General features: G+C 41.9%; 2 protein-coding genes and 1 long non-coding RNA gene across 3 annotated transcripts; 1 reads left to right on the forward strand and 2 right to left on the reverse strand.

The window, feature by feature from the left end:
* Positions 1-1107: 1107 nt before the first annotated feature.
* uts2d (urotensin 2 domain containing) lies at positions 1108-5125 on the reverse strand. Its single transcript, XM_086224235.1, is given in 6 exon segments — positions 1108-1745; positions 2218-2308; positions 2396-2433; positions 2512-2679; positions 2739-3105; positions 5092-5125. Coding segments are annotated over 5 exon segments (423 nt in total). The 5' UTR covers positions 2839-3105; positions 5092-5125; the 3' UTR covers positions 1108-1719.
* A 1178-nt stretch (positions 5126-6303) lies between these two features.
* On the forward strand, positions 6304-23439 carry ccdc50a (coiled-coil domain containing 50a). The gene is made up of 12 exons (XM_086223745.1): positions 6304-6643; positions 10078-10140; positions 12107-12236; positions 14247-14337; positions 15471-15573; positions 17428-18303; positions 19031-19182; positions 19545-19589; positions 19946-20101; positions 20200-20279; positions 20381-20490; positions 21239-23439. The coding sequence occupies exons 1-12, from the start codon at positions 6589-6591 to the stop codon at positions 21256-21258; spliced, it is 1881 nt and encodes a 626-aa protein (XP_086079871.1). The 5' UTR covers positions 6304-6588; the 3' UTR covers positions 21259-23439.
* Positions 23343-25854, reverse strand: LOC147249788 (uncharacterized). Its single transcript, XR_015119169.1, has 2 exons — positions 25732-25854; positions 23343-23655 (listed from the first exon to the last, which is right to left on the reverse strand). It is a non-coding gene; the product is annotated as an uncharacterized LOC147249788 (long non-coding RNA).
* Between the last annotated feature and the right edge of the window lie 685 nt (positions 25855-26539).

Below are 26539 nucleotides of genomic sequence, written 5' to 3' on the forward strand. Positions count from 1 at the left end.
TCCTTAGTAAGGGGAGACTTATTTTGAAGTGGTACCAGTTTTCCTTTAAGCGAGGAAGTGAGGGGCTGCAATCTTAAAGTTAACCACTAGATGGTACTAGATCCTACACACTGGTCCTTTAATTTGGAGAAACATTTCCCATCTCATGTTAATCAAATTATACTTGAGGTTCATTTCCATCTTGTCAGCTAACGTCACAGATGAGCAAGTGAGTAAGAAATATTATAGGAAATAAATTTGCGATGACTTGTTAAAATACACAGAAGGTATAACAGTGGCACATGTTTTGCAGTGGCTGACTGTGTAATCTTCTTCACGTACTGCAGACTTCAGGTGTATCACATTCATAACAAAACAAGCACTAAAAATAAATCCTGCTCGGTGGAGTTAACGGGAGGGTACTCGGCGACCTCAGCCAAACTCAATGTGAGAACATGCCTTTTATTTATTTCTTTTTGCTATCTTAAAGGGATCTGCTCCAGACTTTTTTAGAGGTTCTTACTCAGCCTCATTGTTTTTGCATGATCCTGCTGAGAGCCAAAGAGCGGGGAAAACATAACCTCCAGATATTTTTGTGTTCAGGCGCATGAATAGTATCCTTACAGCAAAGGACTCACTGACTCAAAGGAATCACAAAGTCATCACAATCGCCCAGGCTGCTGTTTGAGACTGTGAATGCTGATTCACATCACATTCGGTCTGGTTTCCCTGGAACCACAATAGCTCACCATGGCCTGTGTGATTCAGGTCTTTTCACTAACAACTCTCCTATTATTTAGACTAAGCCTGTGACTCAGCGTTGTCACCAGTTAAATGAACTTCATTGTACATGAATTAACCTTTCACTGCAGATGTGCGCTCCGTGCTGTGTCCCCCGATGACACTTGTTTCCACTGTTTAAAAAGACATCCATTTCATATAAATCGCCTAAAAGTAGACAATGCAGTGCTCCTTGTCCTGTTTTCGATTCGAGTTGTGCGGAATTGTCTTCTCTTTCAAACGTTAAAAATAAGTCTATTTGAGTTCATTAATGTCCCTGTTTTTAAAAAAAAAAACAAAAGCAAAAAACAAACCAAAACACTTCAAGTAAAGGTCCCCGTTATGATTTTATTCATGTTGTAAAATGAAGAACAGTGCATTTGTAACAGCATTGATAGATAGTAATGTGTCTCAGCAGTGGTACAAAAAAAGTTCTTCTCCATTCGACCACAAGAGGGTGACAAACAAGCGTTAGCCAAATAAAATCCCTTGAGAGATCATATATATGAAGTTTTCTAAATCAGAAATATGTTCTTAGAGACTGTAGGTTTTTTTCAGCCCTCAATTTAGACTTGAAGACAGGAAGCAAAGCCTGGGGGCTTCTAACATATGTTGTGCCCCTCCTTTGCAAGCCTGAGGTGCACAATACATGTCAGTATCTGGGTGTTACTTCTACTGATTAGGCTTTGATTCCTGTCTGTAAGACTAAATTTAGGGCTAAAATAAAATCTATTTAGTGTATAAGAACATGCAGTTATCATCATGAAGTATTTCTAGTGATGTACCACATCTATCCTTTCATGAAAGAACCTCAGAGCAGTGGAAATCAATTTATTGATGAATTTACAACTCTATTGCTGGGATAAATACAGCCATTAAATAACTAGTGTTGTGGTTCTTAAGGCTATGTCGGGCTTCGCAGCAAGATTTCACAGTGGTCGTCGTCCCCCTGCTTCCATCTCACACACAGTACTTCCAGAAACAAGCTGCAGACAAAGACAGATTGTAGTTGTTCTCTTTGTTAGCTTAAAGCAGTACACTGATACTGTCTAGTTTGCAGAACACCTACACTTCAAATCGTCCAGTCATATATTTTTCTAATTTCTAGTTAAATTAGAGTATCTGATCACTCTTAATTTGTGACAGAATCACAAGTAGCATCTCGGTGAGATAAAGGGCTGGTTTTTAGTCAATGTGATATTTTTTGAGCCAAATTACATACAATGTATTTTATTGATGGATGATTTTTTTTTTTGTATTACAAAGAAAAAAAAACAGCCTGTTGAGCATTTTTTTGCTAGTGATAAGTGATGCATCTTCCAAAAAGAGTATATCAGGCTGCTTCCTGAGATGCTGCTTGTAAGAGATTCCATTTTGGAAAGAGATAATTTTATTAGAAATTTGATAAGGGGAGATTTGATGTTGCCCAGTGTATAAATCGTGAGATAATCAACTTACGTTCGCCCCTCTTCCTTGTTATGGGTTTGCCTTGTGCCAAATTTGCTGTAACCTCCTTCTCCAGCTCCAAGTCTTCCCTCAGAGCCTCTAACTTCGAGGAGAGATCAGATCAGATCAGTGATTTCTATCAGTACACCACAACCAACTGGATTCAAGGTGAATTCATATGTCACCTTACCTCCTCTAATTCTGCTAATTTATTGGCCAGCTCAAGACCTGCAAGTAGAAACATACAATTAATATCCAAGCAAGATTGTACTTGATTAATTGACTTGTGTCCATAATTCTTTTCACCTAGAGGTTCACTCTTTTCAACAGGAACTAAGCTCTTGTGTAGTAGCAGTGATAGAATCTTGCTCTGGACATCTGCGTCTTCTTTAGTATTAAAGACACGGTTACCTGCACGTGCAAAAAAAAAGAAAAAAAAAGAAGAATGATCCATGCAGTCTCATAGCATCATCGCTCAAGGTTGCAATTTTAAATGTAAAACAACTAATGAACAAGAAGATAGATCCTCTCACCAGAGTTATATATGTTCCCTCCTTCCACGTTCATCACCCCCTGCAGCAGTAACAACCCCAGCAGTCCCACGCAGCAGTTGACAGCTGTGACCCTGTCCATGGCACTCAGTGTCTGGTCCTGAACGCAGCACTAGGAGCCCTCCTTCAAGCAAAGTGAGAAATCAACTGCCCCAGAGCCATCCGGTCAATATATTTATGCCTTCAGGGACTTGGAGGCGTGGCCAATCAGCTTCTTGCGTACTTGATCAATAGCTAGTCATCGCAGGTTTCGTCAATGCTCCACGTTGTCATTGGGACTGAAATATGGGGATCTGACGTTGTTGGCGAAGAGTCAGTCGGACACAAAGAGAGGAGACCATCAATCAGCCTGGTGGTTAGGAGAGATCTGAATTGGATGAATTTGGCACCTGCAAGTCTTTTTCTTTTACATTAATTATTTCTTTCATTAAAAAAAGAAACTACATAGCTGAGTAAATTGATTCAGTCGCTAAGTGCATCATAGCCGCAGATGAACTCCTCAGTCTTGGCTGCAGCTTTGATTGAGGCGGTAGGAACATCTATCACAGCGGCCGAGCCAACAACACCAACACCTCCCGAGTCACCATTTTGTGCATCAAGGAAATCACATCTCATATCTCTGCTAGAGGAGCGAACATCGTGAGGTGGTAGGGAAATGAGCTGGCTGGCACCCACTGAATTTGGCTTGTCAGGGCGATCTAAAAGCTTCGCCTGTAGATATGACTTAAGAGCCTGTTGACGTCTGGCGTCGCAGATCCAAGTACCTTTCACAAATCCATCAATTTAGCCACTCAGCTGTTGAATGAAGAGCAGCCTGGTGACTCAACCCAAAGACTGGCAGAGGGTAAAGTTACATTGAGGGTGCAAGGACAAATATGAGGTTTAAACTTCACTTTTTTATTGTTATCATTAATATTTCTTCGCTATTAGTTTAGGAATTTGCCTCAGCAACACCCCACAAGAAACAACATTTTCGTAACATCTTACCATTTTCTACCACTTATCCTGTTAAGAGTCACGGGGGCCTGGAGCCTATCCCAGCGGCTACGGGCGAGAGGCGGGGTTCACCCACACACATACATGGGGGCCAACACATATAGACAGACAACCATTCACACTCACAGTCACACCTACAGTCAATTTAGAGTATCAATCAGCCTCGTCCTCTCTTGATGTCTTTGGACTGTGGGAGGAAGCTGGAGTACCAGAGAGAACCCACACAGGAACAGGGAGAACATGGAGACTCCACACAGAAAGATCCTGTGCCCGAGCCAGGGCTCAAACCCGGAACCTTCTTGCTGTGAGGCGACAGCGCTGACCACTGCACCACCATGCCGCCTCATTTTCATAACATAAGATCCTTCAAATTTATTATTTTCTAATTTTTTTTGTACTAGTACACCAGTGGGAAATCTTGTGTTACAAAAGTATTGTCGTCCTGACACTGTGATACACACAAACACATCACTTGGCATTGCCACCCATTGGTGTAAATGCTAAAATAATAAATTCACAGGGTCTCAAGCAGTCTTGCTCCCTGCTAAAGCCAATACATAAACTGAATGTAAGACTTTTAAAAAAAGGTGAATATCTAACTGTAAAATGATATTGTGCGCAACTTTAATTCAGCTTTGTAAAGTTTTACCGGACCAATCAGGATCTGTGAGCAAAATTTTATCAAAAATACAGAAAAACTAGGAACAATTAGTAAAGAAATCAAAAAATAGATTCTGTAGAAAACATATGTATATGTTTATGTTGGGAGGCGTGGCTCAGAGGTAGAGTGGCCATCTAGCAACCGAAGGGTCACTGGTTTGATCCTCCCCCCGGTGACCTTGTCAAAGTGTCCTTGAGCAAGATACTGAACCCATAATTGCTCCTGATGAGTAGTTTGGCACCTTGCATGGCAGCCTTCACCATCAGTGTGTGTAAATTAGATGACATTGTAAAACACTACCACTAAAATCTAATTATAAATAAATTATATATAAATTGAGTCCATTCACCATGTCTCTTCATTTTTCAGTAAAACAGCTGTTTTGACTTTTGGTTATATATGCTCCAAGCTCCAACTCTAGTCTTGAACCCGTCTGAGTTGTTATTGATGAAGGAAATTTGTGAGCATGCGGTCATCAATTGACCAAATCCCGGCAGCTCTAATGAAAAGGGTCAGGGTCAGGCTGACCTCGCAGTGAATAATGAGTCAGATTAACACTGTCGGGGAGGGAATCCCAATAATCTACATGATTATCTTGCACACAGCTCATTCATGCCTGTTGATGGTTTGTTGCAGTACATCAAAATTAACAGATGTGACACAAACATGCACACAAACCTTTGTTCTATCGTTGTCAGGGCCTTCATTGACATAATACATTCCTCAAAACTTTATTTTGTGCAGCTAAATGCCTGACCCTAATCCTAAACAGAACCTATTCTGAACCAGAACCCAATCCTAACCACAACCAGAAACTAACCCTAACTGGAACCTAATCCTAACCCCTGCCCTAAAACTAAATCTTACTCATCAAGTGGGCATCAGATGGGCCTTTGAAGACGAGAGAACTGGCCAAAATACCCTCGCTTTCCCAAAAACGTCCTCACCCTGTAAGAAAAAACGTATTCAGTTCTCAGCACACACACACGCAGGCCTGCAGGTAAGATGGTGGACACTAGAGGGAGCAATAACATTAGCATGTGGTCAGAATATCTGCCGCTGTCATATCACGTGACACGCGTGTGTAAGTGTGTAAACAAGAGAGCTCGTGGAAGCGGTCAGAAAAAGCCACTTGTGACATGCTGTCACTTGAAGATCTCCTAAAACGCGTACGTGCGAGCTTGCGCGTGTGTGTTTGGCTCCCATACACCCCCGTCTAAAACATCATAATCCGCGTAATTTCAGGCGGGATAGGTTTAGATTCAGGGAGGTGTGTTTCCCCCCGATATGTGGTGCCTTGACGGCGCATCTGCAGCTGAACTCGAGGAGAGAGGTGCGTCAAGCCAATCGAATGCAGCTGAGCTAATACCGGAAACAGTGCAATCCTACTTTCAAAATAAAACCCACTTCTAACGACTTGCATTCAAGACAAGGGCGCCCTTTGGGGTGAGCGTTTCCCTGCTGACACTTACCCTCAGAATATTTGAACATATATGCTTCATGGGGTCCATCATTGTGTTTTCATGACGCCGGAAACCTCTAGTGTGTGTGTGTGTGTGTGTGTGAGTGAGTGAGTGAGTGAGAGAGAGAGAGAGAGCATGCTTATTTTTCAGACTGTATAACAAATGTTTATCACATATTAAATATCATGTTCTTGTATGCATCCTGGATTCTCTTCTCCTGATGACCATAGTGCAAATAAGATGTTTATATTTGTTTGTTATCAATTTAAATGGATCCGATTAACCATCCACCAAACATAATTTTATTAGTATAAAAGCACTACAGTACGAGAGGAGGCAGTTACAAGCCAGATGCCCTCCTGCTAACGTGGCATATTACAGGCTTTTATTTTGACATGTGAAACCAGACAGCGTGTTGTAGTTCTGTCTGGATGGCAGGTCGTTTGTCGAGGGAGGGATGCTCGGAGAAAATCTGACACGTTAGCTTGAGCAGCTGCCATCGAGTGTGTGTGTATGTGTGTGTGTGAGAGAGACAGGGAGAGAGAGGGGGGTAGAGAGAGAGGGTGGTTCCTGAAACCTATCAAAAGGGCCGTCCAGCACCTGAACCATCATTCGGGTTTATGAGCTAAAGCGATCAATCAACCTGCGGTCAACCTTCGGGACAAAACGCGGAAGTGTAATTCACGGTCATCGACTGGTTATTGGTGACAACATGGCTGAATGTAACGTTAGCATCGACCAGAATAAACTACCTGGAGTGAAAGAGGGTAACGTCCATAACACATTTGCTTGTTACATGTAAATATGTGGCTAAAAGGTGACACTAGCGTGGCTAATGCTAACCGGCTGAACACAGGTGTTTCTATGGGGTCTTGATTGGATGGCTTGCTAGTGGATGCTAGTATGTTAGCCCTCCAGCTGGACTCATTTACAGGTTCTGTTTTGACATTTAAAGCTATTAACATGTATTTTTCCCGTCAAGGTTAATATAAGATATATTGTGTATTTTTGCTGACTGGCACATTTGTCCTTTTCATTATATTGTTTGGACTGGAAACATTAGCTACTCACCAACAGGCACGACTGTTGATAAATACAAGACAGCAGCCAGCAGGTGACTCGCTATCATTGATGGTTACGTTCTGAAGGTATTTTCTCGGGTGTGCTTTTTAATAAAGTGGTATGGCCGGATACAGAATTGAGGATAAGCATTTGATTTTAATCGACAGTGGTCCCTCAGTGTCCTGTTTTACTGTTAAATTTCACATCATTTCTTGTAAACGCTACTGGCGCCATTAAGAAGAGCTTTGAAAAATGCTACGCCTTTCCTTAAATACACACCCACTATTTTATGTCGTGTTCCACCTGGTTGCAGACACTCGCAGGTCTTCAAAAGAGGAGGGCTTTTGACACTGAAACAGATTTGGAAAAAGGCTGCTGTGGTGGTGGAGAGGACCTGTCCTGTTAGAGTGAAGCAGCTGGATGTTTGTTATTCTGGTCAGAGGGAGTATGCATTTGCACAGCCTCGCTTGTCTGCACTGGGGAGCTGAGAACGCTGTGGGAAAGGTTTCCTTGTATATATGATAGAAAAATAGAATTATGGTGAGCTGGGTGGTCAAAGTGGAACTCGCAGAAGAAGGTCTCCATAGTCAACCTCCATTGCATGTGGCGCTCTTTTTTTTTGTTTTGTTTTGGGGTTTTTTTTGGAAGGAAGATGGTGTGAAAAATAAAATCATAATTTGCAGCTTTAGATTCCTTCTTTCACTTGTGAAAACTTTGACACACTAGTCTAGGAAGTGTGACTCAAACCCAGATTGTCAGTTAAAACTCTGAGTATACAGCCAGATTAAATCTCCAGGTTTCTTGGTTAAGAAGATTAAGCATATGGTAAAGGAACTGTTCAGTGTTAATCAAATCCCTTCGTGGTCTGACTCGGCGGGGGGGCTTTGTGGAGGTCTCGCCCACCTCTTTCAAGCATCTGTTTATCCCATCCTTTCAAAGTCATCTCATACTGACTCACAGGCTTAAGTTCCAGTCAGTAATATTGGAAAATAATTATTCTATAGCTTTTTAATGATGCGCTCCAACACCATGTCACAGTCTGTGGCTCATTGCTGTTCTATCAATGCAGATAATGCATCTTTTTTTCCTATACAGCAGATGATGGCCTCTGTAAACTGAGGTCAGAGCACTGAACACTTTTTTGCCAATGAAAGTATATATGAGTTAAACAGTGGAAGGTAGATTTAAATTGAAATAGAATATTGCATTTATGCATGAAATATATTCACCGCCAACCAGTGATGCCGGGAATCCTGCAGGATGAAATCATGGTGTAATTTTGTTTTTCCATACTTGATATGCTATGATCTTTACTGAAGTTTTCCAGCTGAAGAAAAGGGTTTCTGCTCAACGAACGGGATTCAAATCTATGTTGCCTGAACTGGAGTTTAAAAACTGGCAGTAGCCCTACACTATAAGGTCCACATCCATAAATAACTTTGGCTGTGAGAGAGGTCTGAAATGTCACCTCAGCCTCTACTGTTTACCACACAGGAAACTGAAAGCATCAGAAGTCTGATGAAATGCAAATATGCAAAAACTGGCAAACTAAATGCTTTATTTCAGCTCAGATGGATGTGTGGTCACTCTTGTTTTGTTCATGAGAAAAATCCCTCTCTACTACAGTCTGCAGTTTCCACAATTCATGTTTACAGCATTGGCTGTCAGGACGCTCGTGGAAATTCTGCTGTTAAAAGTTCAGTTTTGGGGGGAAGATATTCATGTAGAATGGAAAAACCTGGAGTAAATAGTTTCACCACAGTTGTGCTGCTTCAGCCTTGAGCTCAGAGTTGTCGAGAGAAATGGTTTATGAGAGAATGAGATTTTGTAATTTTGAAAAACAAACAAACATAAATCTAGTGTTGGCTCCTTTTTAAAATTAAAAAGTAATTTCTTTGTTCGCTTGCATTACACAACAACTTGGGCCAGATGCAAAGTGGTCTACCAGGGGCCCTTCAGGGAAGAGCTGTTTATCTGTCCCCAGAACCTCCAATATCAGAAGCACATTCAGTAGTTTTATAGTGTTGCACACACATTTAGCTGGTTGAAGGTCTGGTAACAATACAGTACATGTCTACATTAAACACTACCTTTGTTCTTGTTTCCCACTAAGGATCAGAATCAATCTTGACGTACAGTTAACAGTGTTTTGTGTTGCCAATTGAATATATTGAGCTTTTAAAGCCAAGAAATTTAAATCATCGTTTTCTCACTCCAGCTGTTTTGCATGTGATACCAGTGCACAGAACCGTACCTCCTGGTTAGCAGAGTAGCAGTTGTACATTTCAGCTCTGTGTACACAAATGTGGTCCTGAGACTGAGGCCGTTTCTGTGAAAAGGGCAGTTTCCTGGAACAAGACACTTTTTCACTTCTCAAGCTGCTCTCACCCTCTCTGCTCAGAGCACATTTTCAGAAACGTTCATGAGAACATCAGTTGACACTTAAGCAACTAATTTTAGGCTTCAAGTCAGAGGGGGAAACAGTGTTTCCTCATGAAGAATTTTACTTCCATGTTTTGAGGCAAAAAATAAGTCAACAACAAACCACTTGCAAACCTTAATTAGACCGGCCATCTGTGCGAGGTAAAGTTATTCGTGAAACTGAAAATTTACGTTTTAAACAACAGGATGATACACAAGTCTGAGAAGAGCAAAAAAGTAGTCTTTTAAGTCTTTTTTTATGGGTCTGAAATATTCATACATGTCATTTAAATAGATGTTCAGATTTGAAGTCGTAGATACATATAAAAATTTACAACAAATCCTTAAAGCAGGAATAATGCATCTTGATTCTAAACAATGTATCATTTCCCCTCAGGAAGGATAAAGCATTTTTAATTCTGATTTATAGAGACTGCCGAGTGCATTTATTCATAAATGAATGCACTGACCTCGTGTTTGATCTGCTTGTGTTTGGTAGTTCACTCATACAGCTAGCCCTTCAAGTTTTGGGATGCTTCTGTTTTGTTTTTGTTTTGTTTTTTAAAACTATTTGTGGAACAATGTAAAACAGCATCTCAACTGTATGAACGTCTTTAGGTTTGGACTGTATCAGCAACCATCAAGTAGACGTATCCATCCATAAAGCTTACCTACAAGTTTATCTTGAGTATGATTGTACTCTGTCTTCTTTTTTTAGTGTGCCGAGATTTTGCTGTGCTGGAAGACCACTGCCTGGCTTACAACCTTCAGGAACAAGAAAGTAAGAAGCTGAAATTGTTGCTTTTGTGATCTTCCTTAATGCCTTATTTGCTTGTCTGGTGGTTCCTGTTTTGTCTTTCTCAAGTTCATTCTGCCCTTGTGTTTTTAGTAGAAATATCCCCAGGAGTTGTGTGTCCCCTTCACTTGCTGAAATGAAGTCCTCTCCTACCACGTTGTATAGGAAGGACACATTCTAAGAGACAATGACAAACAATGACCCAGACATAACAAGGCCGTCGTTTCATTTAACAAATGAATAACTAGTGATGACCTCTCATATCTTTCACCTCCTCTCACTCAGCAAAATAACAAGAACCAACAAACAATGACGGTGAGATAGAGCTGGAGGCTATGACTCCTCAGACGTCTGTAGAGCAGAAAACACTTAATTCAAATTGAGTCCAGGAAACTTCAATGCTGTCATTTTTCTCCACTGTAAAATACTTTGTTTTTCTGCATTTCCATAAATCTCTATAAGCATAAAAATGTCTGAGTTCTGCAGCAAGTCGTCAGAGACAGAAGGCCATATGCCACCCAACCATAGCTTAAGTGCAGATTAGGCTCAGTTTCAGCTGTGATTAATTTGGTTTCGGCTGGCCTGTCCTTGTGTTGCCATTAACCCTTTTAAGGCTTTCGTGATCAATGACTAAGACTCATCTCACACTAACTGATCTGGTTTGTTAGTAGATTGGTTCACCTTTAAGGCTTGAGGTCACAAAAACAGTGTGCCTTTTGTACTCTTGGAGCACATTAATAGATGGCTGCTGCAAGAGGCTTTTTAGCACAATCTCTTCAAGTCAGTTTGCAGTTACATCTGGCTTTTATTTCAACTCAAAATGTTGAGTGTGCAGAACACTTAATCATTCAGTCATGGTGCAGAAAATATGTCTCGGTGGCTGTGTTAACACTTTGTGCCTGCGTTTCAGAATTGAGACTGTCAGTATTTCAGTGTAAAATCCCCCAACGGCTCGCTTTGCTTTCCAAAAAGTCGAGCTTTCTCAACTTCATTTGCCTTTATTTGAATGACATCAGGAGACCTCCTCAAGGCTGAGTTTGTAGAATAAAAGTATGCCACTGTGTCATCCATCCATCTATTTTCTATACCACTTATCCGTTAGGGGTCGCGGGGGGGGGGGGGGGGGGGGGGGCTGAAGTCTTTCCCAGCTGACATTGGGTGAGAGGCGGGTTCACCTTGGATGGGTCAACAGTCTGTCGCAGGGCGTCATGTGTCCTGTCTTGGGTTGTTTGCTACCTGCAGAGATGAATCAATTTTTTCCTGTTTAGAAATGTGGCTGAAGATGAATGTTACCCTTCTTGACATGGGTTGTGACATCCGTTTTGCCTTCCAATATTTCTTTTGTAATTTGCTATAAATTTTAACAATTGATCACTGTCATCAAAAGAAAAATAACCAAGATCAATATCAACCCCTTGACTTTTTATCAATGTGCCATAGCTGTGACTCACACGTTTGGCATTTCATCTCACTGTTCAGAAAGAGGAAACTTTATGGACCTTTCCTCTGGTAAATTGCCAGATGTAATTTGGTCTTTTTCACATGAAAGCTTAGACCAGATCGATAGCCAGGTAAACAGAGCTGAGCGTGTGACTGATGCTGTCCATGCTCACCATGTGCTGTGAGTGCGTCAGCAAGCAGGATTTATCATCTGTTATGGCTTGCAATGTGCTATCATCCAACCTTGGAACAGCACCGCAGCTGTGAACACTCATTTCTCAGCAATTTAAGAGAGCTCCAGGTTTATCACCCAGTCCCAACTGCAACGTTCATCTTGTCCTCCACACATCGAAACAACAACAGCAGTGCTCCTGGAAGACTACAAAAGCAATCTGGATCTGTGAAAGATTCAAAATAATTCCTTGTCATTGAGGAGCATCTTGCCATCACACCTCGTGTGGCTTGCATACGCACAGTTTCAAGAGCAGTGTTCATATGTTTATCTCCACAGTTGAGAGCCACTTGGCGTCCAATGTCCATAAAAGCCGTCTAGTGCAGCAGGACCTGCAGGTGGCCAAGAAGCTGCAGGAGGAAGAGGATCAGAGAGCCAAGGTCCAGAGCAAAAAGCAGCACGTTGACATGTGGGTATCTCACACTCTGATGCACTCACACTTGTATATATCCCTGAATACAGAGTACAAAATATGTCTTCATTAATTGGGTCAAGTCTTTGCACAGAACTTATTTCCTAAATTACATAACACACGTGAACTCAAGTGAGGTTATCAAATATTAAAGCTATTTATTATTGTTGGCTGCAGATATTTTTAACTATGTAATCGGGTGAAATTGCTCCTAATTACTATACCCATACATATTTGAGGTTTTCCAACAATGTGACACAGCTGCACAAGAAAAGAGATACATGATGCTTTTTTATTAGTTTACGCTGGAATTTAACTGTCTTTACATGTCCTCATTGATAGAGATTTCACCTCCATGGTGAAATTACAAATAGCTCAAGCCGAAAAAGAAATACATTATCTACTTAATGTATTTTTCTTCTCTATCAACACCATTATAAACATGTCAGAGGACATCCAGGCAGCTCCAGTGGGCCAGTCAGTCTGTGGTAGCCCAAATAATTCAAATTTTAGAGGGGTGTGACGGCTCCAGCAGCACATCTACCCGCTTAAAACTCCAGCGTCGGACTTCCTTCAAACTGTGCCAAGTGTTTAGTTGTATCTGCTCAGTCACAACCAGGGCTCTGCTATAGACACCATGCAAAAAGGCACTTGTCCTCTGCTGCATTAGTTATGTTTGACTAAACTTGCTCAAAGCTCATTGAGATCACCTCATGCACAAACCCTCTGGAGAGACCTGATGCTCCACCATTAATGCAGGGAGGCCAATGCTGCTTTTCATGCCAGGAGCTCACAGTGTCATCCACTCGTTACATACCAATGCCACCTCATATACACCCACACTCAGACATCTGACTGAACACACACACACAATAATGAGGAATGCAGTATCAGTTGATGAAGGCAGACTAACGTGTTGGTCTGTTCACCTGTCAGCTTAATTCCTCCTGAGCTGTATGGGGAGGAGCACATGTAAATATATTCGTTTTGTTACTGCTCCAAAAAAACAAAGCATTACACTCATCACACTGCACACACAGAGAAATGATGTTAGCATGCCAGCCCTCCAGACAGATGGTGTTGTTGTCAAAGTCACTGTGACAGATTTGAGGGAGCCAAAATGAGCTGTTGAGATAAACCTCCGCGAGTGTATCTCTGCTGCCTGGAGCGCACATCCTCCTTCACTCACAGCATGCTTGACAGCACAGAGTTGGTCTTTTGCTGTGTCCACTGCTCTGCAGTATTTCAGTTGTCCTCCATACTGTTAATCAACAATGTGACACAATGATTTTGCAATTCTGAGATGAATAGTTGTGTAGTTAGATGGTCCCTCTGCTTTATTGATGAAATAAGGCTGTGTAGCTCAAAGCTGTGATGTAGCTTTATTTAGTTCCGACATATGGATTTGGAATATTTGGATAAAATCCTTAAGCGTCAGAGAGGATTTGTGACAAGTGGTCCAGTTGGCAGAATTTAGGATAATCATAACTATTTTTTGAATAGGGCTAAACTAAGAATTGCATTTTCATCAGCTAATGCCTTATTAGCTAGTATGAGCTAGTATTTAACACCCTCCGAAGAGCTGATGCATCCTTTTTCTCTGTGCAGCTGGATGAGTCCGCACTACGGTGTTTTCCTCACGGTTCAATCACGTCAATCGTGGGCATACAAAGTAATTTCCCTGTCATATCCAATCAGGTTTCTCAAATTGTGAAAAATTGGTGTTGGCTCATAATTTTTGTGTTGTGAAAAACTTGAGAAACATAATTTTCACAAATACAGGACTGTACAGTAAGTTAAACATCGTGCAGGCTACTGTAGGTCCTACACACTTGTGGCAGGGGGATGAGGTGAGGGATTGCAATCTACATCTTCACCATTTGATGTCACTAGATCCTACTCACAGGACATTTTCACTATGATAAAAAAGCGGAAAATGTATTGATTACTTTATCATACATTATGCTAATGTTTTCCCCCTTCCCCTTATATACATGGAAACCTCAGCGAGCGCCAAGATAATGAGATTGCCCAGGAGATTCAGGACCAACTGGTCCGACAGGCGGAACAGCAACGACAGCAGGAAGAGAAGGATGCGGTAGGAATCTCACACACAGTCATTTCCATCCAACCGTCAACAACTTGGCTTCTGGTATCAGTTTCATGTAATGTACAGGACACCTTGTTTGCCCCTCCTACCTGGAAAGGAACAACATCCATTGTGACCTGACCTGTAATTTTTTTGTTATCTCACTATTTCTGTTCGTAACTGATGTAAAGAAATGGCTTATATTTGTTTATGACACTACAAATACACACAGGCACATTTCATTACATGTAACCCTGAGATTTTCATTGCATTCCTTGTCGGTATACGCAGCTTAATGCTGTGAAACTGTCTGTTCATCAGTCAAGACATCTCAGATGCCACTGATGGTCATTGCCTCAGTCCTGATGGCATCATGGATTGCTTTATGAAAAATGAAACATCTGGCCCAAGAAAACTTCTACCTTTTGTTGTTATTGGATTTGGGGATGATTCATCCCACCACCTGACATTCGGGTCGTGTGATGTCTGCGACACGGAAATCGCTAGTGTGGTGTCATTTATGGTTCTGACGGTGTCTGACTTTTCAGTGAGGCTGCTTCAGATGCAGTGAAAGTGATAAAAGTTTTACTTGAGTCAATGGCAATACGATGCTCCTGTGGGTGCAATAAAAGTACTCATAAAGTTGTTCTTAATGTAGCTGCTGGCTGAGACGCTGTCTCTTAACCTGCAAGACAGGGACACTGATGTACTGTTGACTGATGTCTGTCTTCGTTCTCTCTAAGCTTGATTAAACATTTTGTTGTCAAAATATTTTACTTTAGATTCCTTTTCAGTCCGTTTAAACAGTTGTACAGCAGCAAGGTTGTCATATAGCTGTTGTAAATTTTACTCGTTTAAACTATTTCACTTCACATTTTTTGATATGCATTCAATGTACATTTTTACTTGATTTGATTCTGTTTCTGATGACAAATTATGTTTTAATGGAAGGTACAGAATTGTTAAGAACTCCAAGGGAAAAAAGAATTGGGGAAATATTGAAAGGATTTCTCAGTGTCCTGCTTCTTGTCTGAACATTGAACAGGGTTTAATGTGACATATTTGTTTTCTGATAGTATCAAACTGTTTTTTTAAAATATATATTTGTGTGTGTCAGCATGTTTACAGTTTTCTGTTTGTAGGCTATAGCTCGCAAGCTGCAGGAGAAGGAGATGAAAGAGGAAAGGAGGAGACAGAAGCAGCTGGAAGCAAACTTTGAGGAGGAGTACTTTGAGGATCAAGGAGGTGAGGAGAACACCATCGGGTCTTGGTTACATGTCTGTGTGTGCATGTAGTTGGTATGTCTGTGCATATGAGTTTTTCTGCTAGTGTGCGTAAGGACATGAGAGAACTTCTGACCCCTTTTCCTGTGAACTGGAGGGTTTCTTGGCTCTGGATGTGTGGGGGTGTGCTTGTGATGCTGCATAGCGCTTGAGATTGTTGCTGACTTCAGGCAAAGATTGTGGGTTGCATTTATAAGCACATAATTAACCTTGAAAGGAGGCTTATGTGTTCCTGCAGAGAAATAATTTGTCATCACACTCCCATTCAACCCTCTAAACAGAGTTCCGGTTTAAATATACAGCATTTTCAGTTTGTATGTGTGCTTAGTAGGTTTCTATAGTAGATATTATGTTGACATGGACTAGTTAACGGTGGCTGTGTTTTTGTTTTTGCAAAACAATGATTGAGATTTATCCTCAATGTTACATATTCATTTCACACATTGAGGAATTATTTTCTGGGTAACCTTAGCTCAGTTAAGTCATCCCTCTAAACGTTGCTCTTTATGTCATATAGCCTGTGTAGATGGAGCCCAAGATTCATGTCAAACCTGTAGTACTTCAGCTCCTGGTGGACTTTGATTGTGGGAGTAGTACACTGTTTGTAGCGTATGTGGTGCTCTAGGTTTGCTTTACAGCCTGATGTCATTGCTGTGTGTGTGCAAGCAATTGTGGAGGTGTGAATAAGCAGAAAGGTCCAGATCTGTTTTTACCCTGCGTTTTAAACCGCTGTAAGGGAATGTCGTCTCAGCTTGTAAACAGACAGGTTTGCTGCTGACGACAAGATTGAGTCATTCAGTTTTAAACTTGGATCCTCTGAGCTATTTTGTCGTCATCTGCTTGTATGGGAAGGGATCCATTTCATTCCAGTATTGTGCTTCCGCCGGTTTTCATGTCATCCTCAAGCACATGAAGCACGTGATGTCTCTATTCACCAAGCCATGTAGCTGGCAGTTCTTCACAGGAAATGAGAGGCTGCTATTTTTGTCTTAATCCAGTGGATCACAGTTGCACACAAACCAGTGTGTGGTCAGAACCCGTCTCCACACGACGACAGACAAATACCTGCAAGAAAGAAAGAAGAGGCAAATGGGTACTTGGTCTCTCTTGGTACCTATCTAACTTTTTCAAGTTTGAATGGCTGCCATTGTGTTGATCAGACATCAAATAGCCAGTCAGATGAGTGGAATTCCACTGAGGTGACTCAGTACAGAGAGTTCTGGCCTTTTCTCCATGTGCTTTTCTGTTTGTTTTCACTCAAATTTTTGTGTCACAGGCCAACTTGTAGCACAATGGTTTTCTTATGTTGTCCTTCAGTCTAAAATTGATTTTTCCAATTGTGAATCATGGTCTTATTTTGTTTGTCACATCGATTTTTAACTTTGTCCACCAAACAACACACAAAATGTTCAAGACAAAGCACATACTGTTCACTACAAACCTCATGTAGTTAAGGGTTTTGTTTTTTTATTTAGATTTTTTTACTGGGTTGATTTCATTTCTGCTCTAAATACATATTTCCACTGACCTCACCTCGTAATATTGTTGAGGTTATAACCCAGTCTGTTGAGTTTGGCCTCTGTTGTCAAAACTAATACTTGGACACTTTTCACATCCCCTTTTACATTAATAGCCTGTGTTTAGTGTTTGCTCACTGGTGCTCAGCTTATTGGCACATTCTAACTGTCTAAGAGCGTATCGTCTCTGTTTGTGCTGTTACTTTTCCACATCTCCATCCTTGCATCAACCATCATCACTCCATCAACGCCATGCCCCTCCCTCTTTTTCTCTGCTACCTCTACCCTACCCTGCTCAGCTGCAAGAAGGCCACTTGACTTGGACAAAAATGCTCGTCACACATCTAGTTCCTCAGGCCAGTACGACACATATGCTCCGGTCAGCTCACAGCAGGATTACTCCCCTGACAGTAATGCAATTGAGACAAAAAGAAGCAGGTACCCGAAACAGGGCCCAGCAGCACCCCATAGCCATTCCAGGTACCCTGAGCACTCTCTGGTTGCAGAGGGAGGGCGAGGCAGGCATGCTGATCCATACCCAGAACACCTGCTGCCCCCCAGAGGAAGGCATGAGGACAGATACCCAGTTTATGAACCCACAGAGACTGGCAGAGCCAGGGGCTACCATGGGGAGGACACAGAGAGAGTTGTGAGAAGGAAAGAGAGACCAGTCAGACCTCCTCCACCTCAAAGCCCTATAGAAAGAGACAAGATGAGGGACAGGAGACATAACAGAGACAGGGGCAGAAACCTGGAATGGGATCAGCCTATGAGAAAAGATCATAGGAGGGACAGGCTGGAGGATTTCAGTGGCGGAAGGGACAGGGAAAGACCTAGAGGACTGAGTGAGGACAGAAAACGAGCAAGAGACAACCAGAGACAGAAAGACAAGGACAGACAACGAGCAAGAACCAGGAGCAGGGAGAGGATGCTTGAGGAGGATTTCTCCGAACGTGTGCCAAGGGAGGGCAGGTCGTCCTGGGAGGAGGAAGAGAAGGAGGATTTTGAGAGGGAGAGGAGGGCCAGGGGCCGACATCATGTCTACTCTGGCCCCGAAGACGTGTTTGAGCACGAAAGCGATGAAAAGAGAGAGGACGCAAAGGAGTTCTGGGACCCTCGGCAGGGGGAGGGTTCTGAACAGGAACACAGTCGTACCAACTCCAGCGGAGAGACAGGTACCACCCTGAGCCCCTGAGCCCCCTCTGGTTCTGCCGGGGTGTGTGTGTGTGTGTGGTGCTTTTCACTTTCGTGATCTCAGGTGGTGGGTTGACTTCATACTAACTACTGAAGGCACTAATTTCCTCATAAAGATGACAACCATCTACCAAGGTTTGGAGGCCGACGTGATTTAGGTTTTCGGGTGAAGTGATTTGATTTGTTGTTGCTGTGCTGTGGGGTTTTTGTTGCCTGCTGAGTTGCTGCAGTGAGCGAGGGACTGATTCCTCTGTGCTGCTGAGGTTTGCTATGATTCTTCAGTCGATGTTGATGAGCTAAAACTCACAAAGGGCCTCAGGGCTGCTGAGCTGATCCCGCTGTCATCTTAAAGTGGTCAAGAACGTTTTACAGATTGAAGTGATAAACATCAGTGGACATGCTCCGCAGCCATACGAGTTCTTATAGCTTTAATCCAACCACAGTTATGTCTGTTGTGGTGCTGAAATTATTTTGGACTCGATCAACTTTCTGGCTTGGTTAGCTCAATTTGCTGATTTCTTTTTTTTTTTCTTTTTTTTTTTTTTTGCTGATCACTCAAACCATTTAACCCCATGTCCAAGATCTCTGGACTAATTTCTGATACTTTAAACAGTAAATGATTCAAGAAAAGAAATCAGCAGATTATTCAATCATGATTCTTATTAGTCGAAGCCCTATTCTATTGTTGATATGTGTTGACATTCACAGGTCGAATTGTGCACAAAGTTAGTGGAGCAGTTATAGCAGAAACTGAGTTTGGAGTAAAGGAGGCCACGCAAGGGTTGACGAAGCTGGATCTCCGTGAGCTGGAGCTGAAGGACATGGAGGTGGCCAGAAAACTGCAGGAGGAGGAGGTCAAGGTAAGAAAGAAAACTTAAAATCATTATTTTTTTTTATGGGGGGGGGGGTAGAAATTTCACAACTCTTCCTTTCTTAAGCTACCAGCTGATGCTGAGGATCCCAAGAACCACTGCTGGTAATAATCCTTCTCATGAGGTTTTGGGCGACATGTTAAAGTTATCCAGTCAGCCGAGCAGTCGATTGATGATCTTTTACTTCCAAAATCTCAAACCAGCTTTTGAGCAGTCAGTGTCCTGCATGATGGTCTACAGTGAAATAAGATTTGATCCATCTTGAATGGTAACAAACACTAGCCGTTGTTATATAACGGAGCAGTGTGTTCCAAATCGTGGAAAATGACTCTTTAATTGCGTGGTTTCAGGCAAGCAAGAGCCATGTGCGTGCAGCCCAAGTTGCTCAGGATGAGGTGAGTGGACATAAAGCCTGGAAAGTTTTCTTACACTGTCTGTCCTCTTTTTAGATCCTTTAATTTCCTGTGCAGCAAATTTTATCAGCTGCAATATTATACAACCCTGATTATACACAGCCATGTCTGAGCTCAGCTGTCTGGTCCCAGATGATGTGAAAATAAAGCATCCGCTTTCTTTGGGATCTTTATTGCTACTTGTATGTGCTTTTAGGAATATAAAGCGTACAAACACGGTGAATACGGGGCATAAAAAATGTTCAGTTTCACAAAGTGCAGTTGACTTATCACATGTTAAACAGTTTTGAGGGCTTTCTGATGCTACGTTCAGTATACAGCTGCTCTGTCTGTGGCAGGAGATCGCCCGTCTGCTGATGGAACAAGAGAAGAAGGAGTACAAGAAGCAGCGGGAACGGGAGAAAGACAGAGAGCGGGAGAAGGAGCGAGAAAGGGAAAGGTTAGCTATGGAGAAGATGGCAATGGAACGGAGACGGCACGAGGGAGACTACAGGGTAATTTTCTCCGTTATGCGTCTCTGAATGTTTTACTTTCTGTATTATAGTATTTCCACCTGAGAACATCATTTTATAAAGTGCAATGTTGTTTGCAGCCCAGTTCGGAGGACGTTGTCCGACCCAGAACACGAGATGATTATGAACACCAGAAGCAGAGGAACCACAGGCCTACCAGGTAAACACATACTTCATTTTTCCAGTCAGCCAAAAAAGAAGAAATCCAAAATTTCACTTTTTTTCCTTCTCTCTCTGTCTCTGTCTGGCTCTCTCTCTCAGGCCTCCTCAGCCTCGCACCCATGACTATGAGAATGTGAACTCTGGCTACATGTATTCAGACCACCCTGTCCCCCCTCGAGCACCCACCAGACCTGAGGCTGCGTATAAAGGTACAATCTGTATTTCAATCTGAAATCCAGTTCCACTTACTGAGAGCAGGAAGTACTTTTGTTTAATGACCACACCAGTGTCTTTTCCTGTTTTCCCTTTCAACTGAAACTTGTATATTGTTCAAAATACTGCCTCATCATAATTGATTTATTTATGTCTTAATGCTGGACCCTTGTGTGTCAGGAAAACAGGATTATCCTCCCAAGAATCTCGTGCGTGTCCTCAGTTCCCACACACCCCTCCTACAGCACACACCCTGTCTAGATAGGCTGATAGCACAGTCTCAGTGAGGGAACCAACGGTGGCTTTAAAGCAGTGTTGGGTAGTTTTTAGAAAAAGGTTCCCAGTCTTCTCAAATTATGGTGTGAGAGTGATCGTGCAGTGTTGGGTTGATGCTCCTGGCTGTTACAGGGAACTTGCCAGGCTAGTTGAAGGTACTGTTTTTAGAGTTTATTCTCTTGGCATTTTGAACCATGGTTGATGGTTCAAACCTCTTGCTTTAACCTCTAGCCACCTGGACAACCTAAGAGGTGATTTATGTAATTTTTCAAGAAAGCATCAAAACTGTTCTTGTAGCAACAACAAGGTGAGGAAAGCAGCCTGGAGAAATGGTTGCAGTTATAGAAAGAGAGTGCAGTGTGACAATGACACAATTTCAATCACAGACTGATGCATCAAGGTCTTGATGTCTCTCTCGCTCTCGCTCTCACTCTCACTCTCACTCTCCCTCTCTCCCTCCCGTTCCAGGTGCCTATAACAAGCGGTGACTCAGGCTCTCGTCGACCATGTCCAGACATGCTGTCAGTCCTCCCGCATCCCTTCTTTTATTTATCTTTTTGTTTTCAACCATCCACACTGTTGACCAAAAGCCTTGGGACAATCTAATGAGTTGCCAATGGGATCTGATTTTTTTTTTTTTTTAAATAGCCCCTAAAGTTAGCTCAGAGTTGACAAAGTGGGTCTGTGAGTGCTGGAACCACACTCACCTTTTTCATTTTATTTTGTAAATTATGATTGATATTATTTCTTTGAACTGACATTTGACATCAAGACAAGCCAAACAAGCAGCCTTGTGACATTCATGTTTCGTAGCTGTTGGCATGGAGGAACTGGCTCCTCTCTTGCCGTGGTCATCGTGCTGATGTTTGTCCCATCTGTGGACCGTCACAAGGGCTCAAGTCCTCTGCTGGATAACCGTGCTGTCCCTCTTTTCATGGCACGACTCTGTTCGCTCCACCGTAGCTGCTACAGTGTCTTAGTCTCCAACATGGCAGCTGCTTTCTACACTCATGCTGCAGTTTACTTCTCTTGTCATGCTTCAGGCTGCACCGGCCTTTTACACGTGCCACTCAGCATGACGGGAGGGTTACCGTTCTATTGCTGTATTCACATAAAACATAAATGAGCCTTTATCAAGATGCTGGTAGTTCTGGCTTTGAGTTCCCGTGCAGAGGAGGCGGAGCGTTGTGATGATCCATGGACCTTTTTAACCTGGCTGTCTTCTTCTGCTTGTCGGGGGGCACTTTTTTATCCCCATGGCCCTTAAAATGAACGAATGATATTCTGTGTATGACTCACTGTTTCTATGTGCATGCTTACTGAAAGTTTACCGTGTACATGCATTTCGGCTCTATATCAAGTTATCTGGTTATCTCCCTCTTGATCACACAGGGCTGAAGCCTCTAAACCTTCTCTTTTTGAATGAATACAAATATATGCTGGCTAACACGCTGCTGAATAATATATCACATCTCTGCAACTTAGCGCATCAGCTCACCATTTACGAACCAAACGCTGGATGTGGCTGAGACCATAAAAGAACCAAAATGAAATGCATGTACATTGCTCCGTGGCCATCTGAATTCATGCTTGTGCTAACAGCGTGGACATTGTGCGATTGAATATTTGGCTTATTTTATTTAAATGTAAATATCCAAATTTTCTTTCTTTTCTTCTTGTGCTACCAAATCATATTCCCCCATCCAGGAAAATACAAGATTCTGTCCAGCCCTTACTCTTTTTGTCTCAGTAGTTATGTTTATTTTGAAAAGGGGGGGCTAATATTTTATTTTTGTATAATACTTTGTTAGTCTTTCCTTAGATTGTTTCATTAATTTCCCTTGGAAGTGTCTGTTCTAGTCCCTTGAGCTTTGTCTGAAGCGTCACTTCCTGCCTGCAGAAAAAGCAACAATCCCACAACATCGGTGCATCTGGAAGGAGGGAAATTAAATCACAAGCATCCGCTGGGAAAATTGAATTGGTACAAAGCTTTTCAAAGGGACCACTTTTAGTGTTTTTACTGCTTCATGTGTTATTTTCTGTTCATATTGAATAAATATAGCATGCGGTGGAACAGACACTCAAGCACTTATAGTTGACTAAAATGTTTCTTGGCCACAAATTGGGCACCGCGTGTGGGTGGATTAAGTTGGTTTCTGTGCAACTTCCAAGTCCTCGTGAAATGACACCCTCCTAATTGTCTATCCAAGTGTTTAGTGTTTGTTAGCAAGGAAGGAACTTGCGGGTGTTTCTGAACGGGATATGTGCCATATGTTTTATTTTCAGGGACTTCAAGATGGAAATATCTTCAAGTTGTAGCATCAACAGTTGAAGAGCTGTCACTGACCAAGGTGGGACTATTTCTTTGAACATGAGCACCACCTTGTGGATGTGATCAGGATGGGGTGAAATGTACAAATTTGATCTGATCAGGATGTCCTGGATGATGTATTTGTGGATGTGGTGCATCAGATATTCATGTGCTGTCTACATCAAACATTGACTGTTTTGTTTTTGCTTGTTTTGATACAGGGCTTGTATGCAATCAACCAATCATAAAACGACACATATGTGTTGGAACATGCTGTAACAACTTTTTATTAAGTAAAATAAATTAACAAGTTGCTTTTACGTATTGCATCTCAAAATGTAATAAACTGTATCAGCATTTCAAATGTTTGAGAAGGACTCGTTCATCCAGGCCCGACCGTGACGCGCACAGTCAGCCGATGCAGTTTGGTGCTGTTTTCTTGTCTGATTTCTTAACCCACTTGTGGCCAGGTAGGTTTTAAAAGAATGAAACATAGCAGGAACGGAAGAGGTTGGATGTGTCGTCACGATTAAGCATTCAGCCGTTGAGCGGCTGGGAGCTCCCTGGAGGAAATCTACATTTTAAAAGAAAAAGCATTTGCATTTTAAATTGGGGCGTTGTTACTGGTATTTCTGGTGCGTGTCACATTTCTCCTGAACAATCTTCCTCCTTCATGAAGTCTCCTGACATACAAATTTGTTATTACAGACTTAAGATTTTCATAATCATCATATATCCTTACAGTTCATTCAGGAGGTGAAGCCTGACGGCAACCTCCTTGCCTCTGACATCTATGGGTATGTCCTGCAGCTGTCAATCATCCAGGCTTGCAAAGACTTGATTCAGTAAAGCTTTAATGTCAGTAACAAGTAGCAGAATTTACAGACTCAGCAGTGCACGTAAAAAAAAAGTAATGTCAACCATTTCAAACTTCACAATTTAAAAATGCTCCTGTGAAGATGCTTAGTTTCAATCGGCAAAGGAGGAATAAATACTTGGACTGTGTAGCATCTACTTAGTAACTTGAAGTTGTGGGGGGGGGGGGGGGGTCTTCCTTGATCAGGACAGCTTTCCTGATCACTGTATAGTTCAGATGGAGGATTAACAGATTACCAATCTGATAATTGTACTGCCTGTTACTATTTGGTGTTTGTCTTAGTGAGGTTGTAATCTTTCAAGAGTAACAACCAACCAATCAGGCTTTGCTTCCTGTCTGTAAGACTTAGCTGAGGGTTTAATAAATCTGTCCGTTTCATGAAGGAGGACATGTGGAAATGCAGGTAATTCACAGACAACGCACCTCAGCAAAAGCAGCTCCTCAAAAGAGAAACCAGTTTGAGGAGACGTGTTTCAAATGTATGCAGACCTCCAGCTCTTTGCATAGAAAAATGTCAGCCACTGCTGGCCCAGTGTGACATAATTAGCTGAAAATGTCAGTCTTGACTGAGTGTACAAGACCTGAGTTGATACTTGCAACATTTATGCTAGGATTTGTTTTGAATTGAAAAAAGATGCATATGCAAATAATTCCACTAAGGCCGATGTAACTCCTTATCACGGACTTATTAAAGACCCAGTAATAAGGGTGCCTATTCATTATGCAGTAGTTTCCTTGTGTGAGGAACTCGCCTCATGGTGGCAGGCAATCATTAATTGGCAGCATTTTTGATAAATCATGCCACTGTCAGAACACAGCGGGTTACACCCATCATGGCGGAGTGGAGCTGGTTCACCCACATACCTGACATACTGATGGTTCGCCTGCATGTGGCAACACCGCTGCCATGCCCTCAGTGAGCTGTCACAACCTAACTACCGAAAGCTGCACCTCCACAACCTGAAAAGCGACGTCTGCTACGAGATAAGCACGGCTCCTTGAGGAGTGGCTTTAGGAATGACTTTAAAATCCTCAACTCCTGGAAACAATACTTCTACTACTTATACACAATGGTAGCTTGTAGTTTCCTGTACTGTATGTAGAATAACTAGCTTTGTTATAATGTTTTTTAGAATATCCAGTTTTCCAATCAAGCTCAGATTAGCTTTGCATCGTTCAGGCTTTTCTGCACATCTGCGTTTGAACTTTATGAATGTGACATTTGGAGTTGCACAAATCTATTTTGCATCAAACTTCCCTCTCCGAAGTGGTGTAAAATCAAACAACAACAATAACAACAACAAAAACAACAAAAATCCATCTTAACATGGGTCGTGTCATTGCCGTTTGGACATTACACGCACGACCAGAAACAATGACTGAAATTTTTGAGCCAAGAAATTCCCAGGCAAAGTTTCCAGCTGTGCGGGCAACAGATGTGCAGTGAAATAATCCGGTGGAGAGTAACACAGTTGCTGTTATATCATCAGTACATCGCTGTGATAATGTTAGCACATATAACTGCTGTGTCCAAAAATATTAGTGTAGATAAACTGCGAGCAAATATTTATTCATGTTCAGACTCAAACAGGTTGGATGTGTAAGCTGATTTATGTCATCACTGTTTGCCAGAAGTGTTGCAGCAGGCAGTCGCAGGCCAGCCACAGCAGGTGTTTGCTGAGCAGGGAACTGGGAACATATCGTGCATCAGATCTAGAACGTATTAAAATTTAACAGCATAAACAACATCAATATGCAGGTAATTCAACTCACCCCGTTGTAGTTGGTGTCATCCAATAGTTTAAGGCTGCGTGTGATCAAGCTGCCACATCATGTCAGCGAGTTAAGTGATCTCTCAGGACCGAATGTTTTTTCTGTGTCTCACCTGGCAGGTAAAGAGGTGAGTGCAGCTGTCTATCAACTTGAGCACGCCGTGTTGAGACACGATGACACACCCACTCGTGTGTGTGTGTGAGTGAGAGAGAGAGAGAGAGAGAGAGAGAGAAGGGGGGTCATCTTTGATCTACAAGTTTCTGTAGATCAAGTTGTGAGTCAGGTCATTGTGTTATTGTACACCAAAACAAAGTGAAACAAAAAAAAACCCAAACTTTCTCTTGTCAGACACTTACTAGCCCATACTAGAAACGTGTCAGCTTTAATCTGATGAATCTATGTTTTCCTTCTTGTTTTAATTTTTTTGTTCTTTTTGCGTCTTCATCATTCGACCTCAAAAAGCCTGGGGCTCATCTTCAGGAAAAACCGGTAATGAGTCAGAGAACTATTTTGTCAGTCACTGATGTGATCCAACCCTCCACAGAGGAAAGCCAAGTTCCTCTTCTGAATGGGAGGGTATCATTCAAATTGATTTAAAGTTGAAATGCAAAAATTATGACTGGGATTTTATTTTAAATCTGACACATACCAACAGTAAAGTAGTTAAAAGAGGAAAATAAAACACCAAAATAACAAAATAAATTCAATTTGCAAGCATTTCCATGTCTGAAAAGGAATATGAAGAAGTATAAACTCCTGCTTAAGTTAAGTGACTGAAGACATAAGTTAACATATTGTGGATTTCTAA

The sequence above is a fragment of the Aulostomus chinensis genome, chromosome 14 (genome assembly GCF_037954235.1).
Source record: "Aulostomus chinensis isolate RoL2024-O1b breed Wild chromosome 14, RoL_Achi_v1.0, whole genome shotgun sequence".
In the NCBI taxonomy this organism is placed as follows: Eukaryota; Metazoa; Chordata; class Actinopteri; order Syngnathiformes; family Aulostomidae; genus Aulostomus; species Aulostomus chinensis.